This window comes from Theobroma cacao, chromosome 3, assembly GCF_000208745.1.
Source record: "Theobroma cacao cultivar B97-61/B2 chromosome 3, Criollo_cocoa_genome_V2, whole genome shotgun sequence".
In the NCBI taxonomy this organism is placed as follows: Eukaryota; Viridiplantae; Streptophyta; class Magnoliopsida; order Malvales; family Malvaceae; genus Theobroma; species Theobroma cacao.
In genome coordinates this window covers 1,482,526-1,495,148 of record NC_030852.1, presented here as the reverse complement: position 1 = coordinate 1,495,148, position 12,623 = coordinate 1,482,526, and the positions used below count along the sequence as shown (strand labels likewise).

At 36.6% G+C, this 12,623-nt stretch overlaps 2 protein-coding genes and 1 pseudogene across 2 annotated transcripts in view; all 3 read left to right on the top strand.

Annotated features, from left to right (window-relative positions):
- Positions 1,089-3,870, top strand: LOC18604014 (annotated as a pseudogene).
- On the top strand, positions 6,180-9,269 carry LOC18604013 (arginine-glutamic acid dipeptide repeats protein). The gene is made up of 2 exons (XM_007036299.2): positions 6,180-6,662; positions 7,936-9,269. The coding sequence occupies exons 1-2, from the start codon at positions 6,273-6,275 to the stop codon at positions 9,001-9,003; spliced, it is 1,458 nt and encodes a 485-aa protein (XP_007036361.2). The 5' UTR covers positions 6,180-6,272; the 3' UTR covers positions 9,004-9,269.
- Positions 12,202-12,623, top strand: part of LOC18604012 (tryptophan aminotransferase-related protein 2) — a 4,746-nt gene continuing 4,324 nt past the window's right edge. Inside the window, exon 1 of the mRNA XM_018118310.1 lies at positions 12,202-12,501. Coding sequence (XP_017973799.1) covers positions 12,499-12,501 — 3 coding nt within the window. The 5' untranslated portion in view covers positions 12,202-12,498. The remainder of the gene's footprint in view (positions 12,502-12,623) is intronic.

Genomic DNA, 12,623 nt, shown 5'->3' with positions numbered 1-12,623 from the left:
GGGCATTCAGGTTTCCATGATGGAAAGGAGCCTTTGGAGAGGGCTATATGGTTAATATGATGAATTGATAATCGATTAAGCCTGTAAATTGATACAATCCAAACGTTAGCAATAGCGGTTGATTTTCTCCTTTTTTTGCCAGAAATTGCTAACGATTTCAATGTAGGCTTCTTACGTATGAATTAAAGGTTGGACTGGATAGACAAATTCTGCAAGAGAACCAAAAGAATAACGACGAAAACGTGTGAAGTGGGTCGGTTTGAAGAGCTTGTTCGTATAATTAGAGAGTGAACGTCTTGTCCCCGACTTAGGGAATAATCTATCGAATTTGATTGAATTTTATTAATTTAAATTAAAATTTTTTATTTGATAATCCATATCTTACGAATAAGTGCATGACAACTTGTGCAGACCACGTGGTTCCATCTCCGTTTACCGGAGGTTAATGTGGAATCGCGGGGATGAGGTGTCCTCCTTATGTACCACATTGCTCGCACCTGTCAAAGCTTTGAGTAATGCAAACGGTTGCAGCTGCATGATTCATGAATCCAACTTTACACTAACCGCCGCCGATGGCGTTGGCTTATGCTCCATTGCCTGCCACGTCGTTTTTGTCCGATTTGCTAAGTGTAGCCACCGCGAATACAGTGACCGACTGGGAGGCACCGTCGCCACTCATCGAGGCACTATCGTCAAACAGAACACCTATACAGCTAAGCCTGCCTGCACTTGAAATTTCACTGTTACTCTTGTGCAATAGTATGCTATTTCAATTGAAAAACATATAAATTGAATTTTTACAAAAGAAAAATTACTGAATGATAATAAAAATAAAAAATAATAGAAAGCGATTGAATTATGATAAAAATCGAAAATAATTGAAAATCAATTTGATAATTTATTTTTTAATTAAAATCATTTCTTTAAACAAATTCTCCCTCAACTTCCTTATATATATAATACCATATTCATCCTTCCTTGCAACACCGAAAAATTTCAAGCCTTCCTCTCATCAAAGCTCTTGCTAGCAAATTCATTGGGAAGAAAAAGAAAAAGGGTTTGCTAGCAGAAGTGCAGCAGATTCTTTCATGGCTGTAAGCTTAACCAGGAAAGATCTAGATGCTATGAGGCTTCTTAATGGTGAAAGTTCCCACTTCAATCACACTCGCAGGAACAGATTTCCTAGCCAACGGTCATCCAATTCTCACTGAAGTCCCTTCAAACATTGTAGCCACCCCATCACCATATTCCTTCCCCGACAACACCAAGAACAACAGTACAGCTGATCATGGTTGCTTCGTGGGGTTTGACGTGGGAGAACCGAGCAGCTGTCACGTGGTGCCGATAGGCAAGCTGAGTGGCGTACGGTTCATGAGCATATTCAGGTTCAAACTTTGGTGGAGTACGCACTGGGTGGGAAGCAGCGGGAGAGAAGTGCAGTACGAGACTCAGATGATGGTTTTGGACAAAAGTGACTTGGGTCGCCCTTACGTTATTCTACTTCCAATCATCGAAGGGTCCTTCAGCAGTTCTCTTCAGCCCGGAATTGATGACAACGTGGACATCTGTGTTGAAAGTGGGTCTACGAAGTTTCGTGGGTCGAGCTTCAGGAGTTGTTTGTACATGCATGTTGGTGAAGATCCATATAATCTTGTCAAGGAGGTCATGAAAGTGGCCAGGGTGCTTCTGGGGACATTCAGGCTTCTTCAGGAGAAAAGCCCACCAGGCATAGTGGACAAATTCGGTTGGTGCACTTGGGATGCCTTTTATCGCTCCGTACATCCGAAAGGTGTGTGGGATGGGGTCAAGGCCCTGGATGAGGATGGATGCCCCTCGGGGATGCTCATAATCGATGATGGGTGGCAATCCATATGCCTAGACGACGATCCAATCGATAATGAAGGCATTGACCGAGCGGCTAACGGTGAAGAAAAGCCATACAGGCTTGTAAAATTTCAAGAGAATTATAGATTTAAAGATTTTGAGAGTACCAAAACACCATCTAACAAGGGAATGGGTGCCTTTGTTAAGGAGCTGAAGGAGGAGTTCAAGACCGTAAAAGATGTGTACGTGTGGCAAGCCTTATGTGGATACTGGGGTGGGATTAGACCCAAATTCTCAGGCAAGCCTGAATCCAGAATCGTTAAAGCTCATGCCTCACCCAGTATGCTGAAGAAAATGAAAGATTTTGCTGTATGCAACACTACAAGAGATGGGGTAGGGTTAGTTCCACCGGAGCAGGCCAACAAACTGTTCGAGGGACTTCACTCTCATCTTGAGTCAGTTGGAATTGATGGCGTCAAGATTGATGTGATTGAAGTAAGCTCCAAATATATTCTTTCGTTTGTTTGTTTATTCCCCTTTATATAGAAATGCCTGCAATTCCATTTGCTTGTACCATTCTGCATAGGCAAGTTTTTTTTTCATTGCAGCAATTGCTTAATTTCTTGCAGGTGCTTGAGTTGCTATCAGAAGACTATGGCGGTCGCGTGGAGCTCTCTAAAGCTTATTTCAAGGCTCTGACCGCTTCTCTGAGAAAACATTTCAATGGAAATGGTGTCATTTCTAGTATGCAACAGGCCAGCGACTTCTTTTTCCTTGGAACAGAAACCATTGCCCTCGGGCGTGTTGGTATGTCTTCAGAATTTTTCTCCAACCAATGCAACAATTCAGGGTGGCACTAAACCTTTTTTGTTTTTTTCCCCTTCTTTTTGGTGATATAAATTACAAATCTGTAGGAGATGATTTTTGGTGTATTGATCCCTACGGCGATCCAACTGGGATATTTTGGCTACAAGGATGTCACATGGTGCATTGTGCCTACAACAGCTTGTGGATGGGCAACTTCATACATCCAGACTGGGATATGTTCCAATCACACCACCCATGTGCTAAATTCCATGCTGCATCACGAGCTATCTCGGGTGAACCAGTTTATGTAAGCGACTTTGTTGGAGAATACAACTTTGATTTGCTGAAGAAACTGGCATTACCAGATGGGTCCATTTTACGATGTCAACACTATGCACTTCCTACAAGAGATTGCCTGTTCGAAGATCCATTACATGATGGGATAACAGCGCTCAAGATTTGGAACCTCAACAAAGTAAGTCAATAGTTTTCCAAGTTCTTCGAGTTACCAAAACTTTCTTTTCCTGAAATGTTCCTCTTTGTATCTGAAAACAGTATTCAGGGGTTCTAGGATTGTTCAATTGTCAAGGAGGAGGGCGGTGTCTTCACTCCCGTAGAAACAAAAGCGCCCCTGAGTTTGCGAACCCGGTGGTTTGCTTGGCAGGTCCTAAAGACATCGAATGGAACAATGGCAAGACCCCAATTTCTGTCGAAGGTGTGAGCATCTACGCTGTTTATCAGTATCAGTCAAAGAAGCTGAAGCTCATGAAGTCATCCGAGAAAATGGAGGTTGCGCTTGAGCCACTCAACTACGAGCTGCTCACAGTTTCACCAGTGGCAATCTTACCCAAAAAGCAGATTCAGTTTGCTCCTATTGGATTAGTGAACATGCTTAATTCTGGCGGCGCAATTCAGTCATTAGCTTTTGATGGTGATGAAAATTTGGTAAGGATCGGAGTGCAAGGAAGAGGGGAACTGAGGGTGTTCGCATCAGAGAAGCCATGGGCTTGTAAGATTGATGGGGTCCCAGTTGAGTTTGGCTATGATGAGCAAATGGTCAGAATTGAAGTTCCAGGTCTTAATTCCCCACTGCCTCCAATGGTAGAATACTTTTTTTGAGTTAAAAGAGAGAGTGATGTTACCAACTGCCTGCAAATCTGTTTATATCGTATTCTTCTCAACTTCTCTGTCCTTTCCAACAAATTTCTTTTTGCAATTTCATAATTTGGTTAAGGCAAACAATTATGGGTGTCACTCGGCTTATTTAGCTAGAATTTTGTAGATAATTGATTTTGGTTAATGATTATACTCTAAAAGACTTGTTTTACAACGTAACAAGTGAAGTACTATTTCATGTACAATAATTAGAATAAATGAAGCATTATTTTACATGGAACAACTTGGATAAGTGAAATAATCACTTTGCACTGATAACAATGAAAGTGACTCAGAATAAGTGACAGGATTCATGAGTTAGTTTCATCTTAAGATGTTCTGAAGAATTTAATTTGATAATTCAGATATGAAAAGAATTAAGAGGTCTTTCTCATTAACTTTTTCCTGAAGTACGATTGTTTCTCTCTTACCTTGTTTTTATGTACTTGTTCACGTACGCTTTCTTCTTTTATACCTATTCACGTACACTTATTTTTTTTATACTTGTTCACGTACACCTTTTTCTCTTTCTCTTAACTTATTATTATATAGCTTTTCACGTATATGTCTTCTCTACTACCTTTTATTTGAAAATAAGTTTTATTACATTTAATTACTTCAACGATCACTCATATTATATGTCATAATCACCACCTTAATATTCACATAATGTGTTACAGTAACGGTTATTCACATTAAAGCTTTTCATAATAATATCATTTACTAGGCGTATTAAAGCCTATTCTTAAATAATCACCACTTTTGACACTATATATAAAGCTTTCTAATTCATTTAAAGGGTTTTCTCTTCTTTCCAAGAGCTAATACATTCTCCTCAAGAACTTCTCTCTCTAAATTCTCTTTTTAATTTTCTTCTATTCTGTAATTCTCTTCTTAATTTTCTCCTATTCTCTAATTCTCTTTTTATTATTTTCCATCTGCAATGATATTTTGTACTTCAAGAATTGTACAGATCTTCCTCTTCGTCGCTTTTGATGTATCCATTTTTTTGTTCACAACGCTTCATTTCCTTATCACAAGAACCTTTTTTACAAATTTAAACTTTCAAATGGTAAAATCACTCTTAACCGTGTATTCCAGGGTATTACTTGAACAATGAATTAATACGAAAAGAAGCAATTTAATTCTTATAAGAAATAACATGTAAATATTTCTATTGAAATGATGATAAAAAGAAATCTCTGTATCAATTAAATTTCTTTTCAATAATATATGTTCAACTTCGTCTGTTCCTATGATTGTAGTGTTTACAATTTACTACTAATATTTCTCTTTTTTTTTTGAGGGTACGACTCCAATCCAAATTACTTGTAGTTTATTCAATATGTATAAACAAAATATTGACAAACTATAATCATGAGGAAAAATATCATTTGAGAATTTATTGTATATTACTAAAAAGTAATATAAATTAATATAATTTCGAATTGTTCATCTTTCATTTTATTTTTCAATTCAAGGTTCAATTAAAGAAAATGCTATAATATTTTATACATTAAAATAAATTCAAAATATCTTGAGTTCCTAATAAATTAAAATTTCAATAACTAAAATTAATGTAAACTTGACCTAAACTAAATTTGTACTCAAAATATTTCAAACAAAAAATTGAATTCAAAAAGATCTGAACTAAATCCGATTCAACCCGTTTATTTATCTTTACCCTTTTTAAGTATGAGTAAACTATTGACAGTTTTTTAAGTTTTAATCAAAATTTTACATAAATCCATTAGTATAAAAAATAAACCGTCTATCTCAAAAATTTTCGCTAGACACATGAGTCAAGTGGCCAAAATTCTGTTGATATTTTTGTTAATTTGTTAATGTAGTAATATTTTTCGAATAATTTTATTTTTTATTAATTTAAAAAATTACATAATATATAAATTTTAATTTAAATTTTTAAAATTTTTTCTCTTTTATTTTTTTCTCTCAAACAGTCAGCCAACGACGCTTCTATTTTCGACCGACGACCTTTTGGCTGGATTTGGTCATGCATGGCCATATTTGACCAGATCTTTGGCTGCGCTCCTCCAGCCTAGGGAGCACCAGGGAAGTTGAGTGCTCCGCAAGCGATCTAGTGCTCCCATGGGCATGGCCTGTCCAGTGCTCCCTTAAGGAGCCAAGGAGCAAGATCTAATGTTTTTTTAAAAAAATTCGGTTGAATCTGACATTTCACGATTAGATTTTATTAGAGCAGTCGATTTGTGTCTGTCGATTGACTGGAGAGAAAGAAAAGAGTAAAAAAAAGAAATAAAAAAATATTTTAGATCTTTCACGGTTTAAATATTTAGGATAGATTATTTTTTAAAAAAATTAATAAATTTGTGTAATTATGATTAAAAGGTAAATTATGCATTTTTACATCATCAAGTAGCAAGCAGTGCCACTATCCGCTGACATTCCCTTACCCAAACAATACCAGGAAAACAAAATCCGAACTTTTTGGCAATCGAATTCCCGTCATGGAAAAGCGAATCACACAGCTCCCCAAATCCCGCAACGTCTTCTTCGACGACGATGACGACGAATACGACGTCGAACCCCAGCTACTCCACTCCTCCAATTTCCGCCCGATTCCCACCAAACACACCGCTCTCGATCGAGATACTGGCGACAGAGGAGTTGGGGCTTCTTCGTACGGCGCCGCGTTGATTGCAGAGATTGATAGGAAGATAAAGGAACACACTGAGAATGTTGTGTGCGTGGTGGGAGGATTGAGCGCGCGGGTGTCGCAGCTGGAGAGCAGAACGCGCCAGTTGGAGAACGCCGTTGGGGACTTGAAGGGTTCCGTTGAATTTAACCATGGAAGGGTTGAGGGGAAGATTAGGGAGCTAGGGAATGTTTTAGGAGAGGTACTCTTCATCATTTCTTGTTTATTTTGTTTTGTAATTTGATTGTTTCTTTGGCTATTTGCCATTTTTTTCAGCAAAAGCTGTTGCTTGAACTAAAAATTAAGAATTTAACCAGTTGTATATTATAAACATAATGATAAAATTTAGCTGCTAGAGGTGCCAAAAATGGTGGATTTATGATTTTTTTTTTGGTTCAACGATATGTTTTAGTAATTGCTGCAAATATAGACAGGGTCAGAGATTCAGTTTCAGGCTTAATTTCTTAAGCTTTAGACTTGAAACTTGATGCTAGATAGCTTTGTTATAGGATTTGCATTCACCACTCTACAACAACTTCCAATTTCCCCATGTTAAACTCTTTTATTCCCTGTCTTGGTTCATCTCGTTGTTGGAGTTTCAAGCACCTAGATTAACCATCAGCACTAGGAGTTGATTGTTTCTGCCTCTCTTTAATTTATACCACTAAGCATCGATGACTGTACAATACTCATCCGGAACCTCTGAAATCTAGAATTGCTGGTACAGCAGTTTGCTCTCACTGCAATATGTTTATCCATCCATCATTAATGGTATTTTGATGGTGTAGATCATTAGCTTGTGCTTGTTGAAGCTTTGGCCGACAAGTTATCTAAATTGGGTTACAATCTCAATTTTGAGATAACTCAATTTTTTTCTTAGTCTTTATCTCCTGTATTAGGAGTCAAGAAATTGAAATTAGTTTAAATTTGGACATATTTTTTACCTTAGACTTTGAAGCTTTTTTAATCATTGCGTACAAGGTGGTAACCTCAGTCATTTTTTATGGGGCAAACAAGGCGCTGCTCTTTTTAACCCTCAGCAAAAGTGTTTTACTCAACCCATCTACCTCCTAAGCCAAAGTCAATAGGCATACATTTTGCTGCAATGGAAATTGCATTATGCTTCAATTCTGTGTGTGTAAGTTAAAGACCTACAATAGGTTATTTTATTTTTCTCTTTGACTTTTGGCTATTATTAAACACTTCTAGGACATCAAAAGTACTCAATTTAACAACCAGAGTCTTTCTCTTAAAAAAATTTTGTTCAGCTGTATTTCTCTTTTTGTTGGCCTACTATTGTATTGTATCTGCTACCACATATGCATTTTAAGTTCAAGTGAATCTCAGTAGATATTTTTCTGAATGGTGATAATTTGCAATGACTGTGGTTAAAAATCTGGTTTGGGAAATAAGTATGCTGAAGCAAAGGGCATCTTAAACATGCTGAGTGCAACTTTGTGTATGGTATTTTGCAGGTTCGTGGTGGTATTCATGACCTGAGAGATAAGCATGAGATCGCAGAGGCTAAGCTGCAGCTTGCTAAGCTTACACTGTCCAAAGTTTACCAAAGCAGTTCTACTCGGGTCGGTTCAGCTCAAGAATTGTCATCATCTGTTCCCCAGCAATCCCAGCTACAAGTTTCAGTTACTTGCCCACAACAGCTTTCTCCTCTCCCTTCTGGTGCTGCTCAAAACCTTCTTCAGCAGAATACCCAATCAAGCCATGAAGCAGCAACACCTCCACAACTTCCAACCCAATTACCTCCTGGTGCTTTCCCTTGTATTCCGCACTCTCAATCTAACTATCCACTGCCTATGCTGACTCCAGATACCACTCATCAGCAATACCTTGCACCATTAGATCAGCAGATGCAGCAACCGATTCCAGCACTAACTCAACCTTATCAACCACCACCTCAACTTTCACCAATTCCACAGTTGTCTCAGCTACAACAACAGCATCCACTTATCAATACGGTTAATTCTCATGCCAATCTTCCATTAGGCTATCAACCCAAAGATGTTCCTTGTTTGCCATCTCAAAGTATCCACAAATCCTCTGTGCCACCTGCTATGTCTCCAGCTGCATATGAATATTTTGTGAGTTCTAAGCAGCAGATTCAAGATCAATCCGCCAACAATCCTTATAAAGAGTTGCCTTCTGGGTATTCACAACCACAGAGGATTCATAATTTGAACAATCAATATCCTTATGGTGCATCTTCTTCCGGTTACAATGGTTCACCCACAAAACCCTCCCAACTCTCACCATCTTCTGTAGTGGGTGCTGGAAACAGCTACTCACGATTGCCAACTGCTAAGATATTACCATATGCACTTCCAACTGCCTCTAGCGTGGATAGTGGATCAAATTCTAGTGAGAGTGGAAACAGAATACGAGTTGACGATGTCATTGACAAAGTTGTAGCAATGGGTTTCCGTAGAGATTTAGTGAGAGCAACAGTGAGGAAACTGACAGCAAATGGGCAGTCAGTTGACCTTAATGTGGTGCTGGATAAATTGATGAACAGCCAGGATGTATGATCTCAGAGTGGTAGCATTTGCGAGTGAAGTAGCATGTTGGTTCCAGTGCTTGGTTTGATTGTTCCATATAGAAGATAAAATTATATGTTCCTGTATTTACACCATTCCATTTCAGTTGCATTGTGGATCAGGCACTGTATAATATAAATGTGAATACTGCTTGATTCCCTCAGCAGTTTCTTGCTTCTGTCTATTCCTTGTATCGACTAAAATTTATATCTGCTGTTTATCTCTTGCGGAAGAAACCAAGAACATAAACTTTTTAACTCAATTCTGTCTCGAGGCATTGTTTAACTATAGAACTGAATGCCTCTCTGCCTGTGCCACGACATAAGCGCATGCTTGAGATGTTTACACCACTCAAAAAGGCATTGTACAATGATCTCATCACCATGCTTGTAATGAATCACGATAAACATGTTTTGTCCTTGTGTAATAACTATATGATAAAGAGTCATTCTAAGGTCTTTGCACAACCACGGATCATGGCTTGATTAAAGGTGAGAAAGTGCAACTGAGTGGAAGCCCGTCACTTTGAATAAAGGAGGGAAAATATCGTGTTACTTTGTGTAGTCTTTGTAAGTACCCATTTCTGCACATGATCTGGAAGCTCTCTTGTCCATTTCATGCAGATTTGACTTGGGCAAAGTGCTGAGGAACCTCAAAATTTCACTTCTTTAGGTTATCATGTTATTTAGATCCCCCCATTTTCAGGGGAGTTTAAAAACTGTTTGCAACTTAAAGATTAGATTGAAAATTTTGAATGATCTTGATTAGGTAGCTGTCTAGCTGATAGATTTATCTTGAAAAGATAATTACATGAAGGTGCCATGTTCTTTGCTTCAGGAATTGGTACTTTGTAATCTAAATGGAAGATCTAAGCCTGAGATTGGGCTTTGAAGAACTGGATTCTGCTGGTGGGGGGTGATTTGAAGGAGAGATGAAGAGCCCAGATGCATGTATCCACGTGTCATTTACCCACTAAAAAGAAGTTCATTAGAAGACAAAACGACCCGCTTCAACAAGATTATTATGATTGGTATGTCCACTTTTACAAGTTGAGAAGGACCATCTCCTTAATTGGTGCAGCTCAAAGCTTTGAAGAGGCCTAGATTTCCATTCCTAGGCTAGACTAGACCAAGCAGAGGACCCCTTTTTTTTTTTTTCTTTTCTTCTGCTTGGGGCATAGACAATGACCAGACTTGAATGCAGTCAGAGTAACCCTTGCAACCTTGTGGACTTGGAGGGAGAAGGTTTGCTTTTCTTCATATCCTGTTGGGATCCTGGCTGTGGATGGTCCATGGAGAATGAGACTGCCATGACTTTGCTCCTGATAAAAACACCCATTATTACAAAATTACAGCAGTCTCAATCTGGTCCCGGTTTCCTTTTCCACAGTGCTGATTTTGTGGACCCTTAGACCCAGGCTAGACGTCCAAGCTATATTGTACACTAGGAATTTAGGTGTTTGAGCCCTTTCTTCTTTATTTCCTTCTTCTAGATTTTGAAGGAGTGAAACAATGCTGAGATGGAGACAACTCCTACCCAACAATTGAGGAAGGAAAGGACTCTTTTTCTATTTTGCAGTCTCACTGACAAAACTTTTTAAATATTAAATCAAATCAAGAAAATAAATATACATGCGTACAAATTTTTTTTACAGTGAATTACCTTATGGGATCATGGGGGTTTCACTTTCAAATTTATACCCTTTTAACAAAGGCCTATACAACAATATGCAAAAGAAAGGAACAAAGACCAAATGTTCTTTAATGCTCATCTTACTTGTTAAAAGATAAAAACAAATTTATGTTATTCATTGATTTGTGGATGGATTCTTCAAATAGTAGATAGGGATTTACTTTAATGATAACTACATCTTACCTTCAAATCAAAAAATTTATATTTCAAATGTAAAAAAATGTTTATGATCAAGCTAAGGTTATTACGAATCTTTTTTTTTTTAAAAAGCAGTATTTATTGTCATTTTTTTGCAATTCGTTATAAAAAAATATTTATTAATATTATTATGATTTATCGCAAAAATAAACACTTATTATTGTTATAATTCGTTAATATCGTTCCAAAAATATTTGTTGTTTGCTTATTGTGTCTATATGTGAATCGAATTGAATCCATTGACTATTGAGAATTCGATCATAAAACAACTTTTTAACGAGATTTGGTTTTTAGAATATTCAATCTTTAATATTTCCTCTTGCGATTTGTTATTACGTAAAAATTGGAAATAGGGTTTCTAAAAATAAGCTAATTTTTGGAAATTAAAACTAGTTAGGAGAAAAATATCTAGGCATACTTTACAAATGTAAAATAATATTTACGATCGAGCTACTGCTGTTGTTATGAATCGTTTTAAAAAAGTATTTATTGTTGTTATTTTACAATTCGTTATAAAAAAACATTTATCGATACTGTTATATTTATTATCATTATTATTCATTATTATCGTTCTAAAAATATTATCCTTATTGTATTTGTCGTTTACTTATTGTGTCTATATACAAATCATATTAAATCCGATGACTATTGAGAATTCGATCATAAAACAACATTTTAACGAGATTTGATTTTTCGAATATTCGATCTTCAATATTTTCTCGCACAATTTGTTATTGTGTAATTTTTGTTTGGAAAGTATAATTCTTGAATATCACCATCATGTTTTTGTCAATGTCAATATCTTCTTCAAATCAAAGAGGAGACATCCATGTGTAATGTTTTTAGACTTTTTGTTGAATTAGTAATGCATTTTCTTCCAAACATCCCAAAATCCCCAACCTTTTTTTGAGTACAAGACATTAAAATTGTGAAACAAAACCTAGAAAAAAACATTTTCTTGGGAATTTTAAAGAAACTTTATTCATTCTTGGGAAAAGAGGATAGGAATTGGAAAATAAATCAAAAAGCTTAAAACTTAAAAGCAGAAGCTTCCACAAAATCTGACAAACAAAAGGAAAAAACCAAGTAAAAGAAACTCTTTTTGCCTCTCTCGAGAACCAGCTAATCAAACACTATCTTATAGATATCAGTCCAAATCTAAAACTCCAGTTATTTTACAACTCAAAAACAATTTGACAGCATTTTAAAAAAATTAAAGGCAAATCCCATAAAGAAAAGATCAAAGGAGTTGAAAAGCAAAAGATAGTCATAAAGGAAAAAAGCTGCCTGGAAATGAAAAAAACAGAGGAGATGAAGTGAAAGCAGCTTTTCTCTTCTTAAAACAGAGCACTTCCCCCCACCAACTTTTTTTTTTCTCTCTCGTACTTCTATATAGCCCACTCTACATCAATTTATGGAACAGTGAATCTACACTTGTTAGTGCCCTCCTATTGTTTTCGAGATCTGGGATTTAACAAAAAAAAAAACTGGGATTTTTCCAGGAAAAAAAATGGTATAGTGGGATATCTCGATTCCGGAGAAAATCTCATCCGAAACTATTTGCCGGGGAGTTCTTCCTGTACACCCTGCAGTTACATGGTTCTCTTTGAATCTATTTTTTTTTCCCAAATCTTGCATGTTTTGGTTCTCTCAAGAAGACAATAAATACCAATGTATTGATATATATATATATATATATATATATATATTATTTTTTAAAT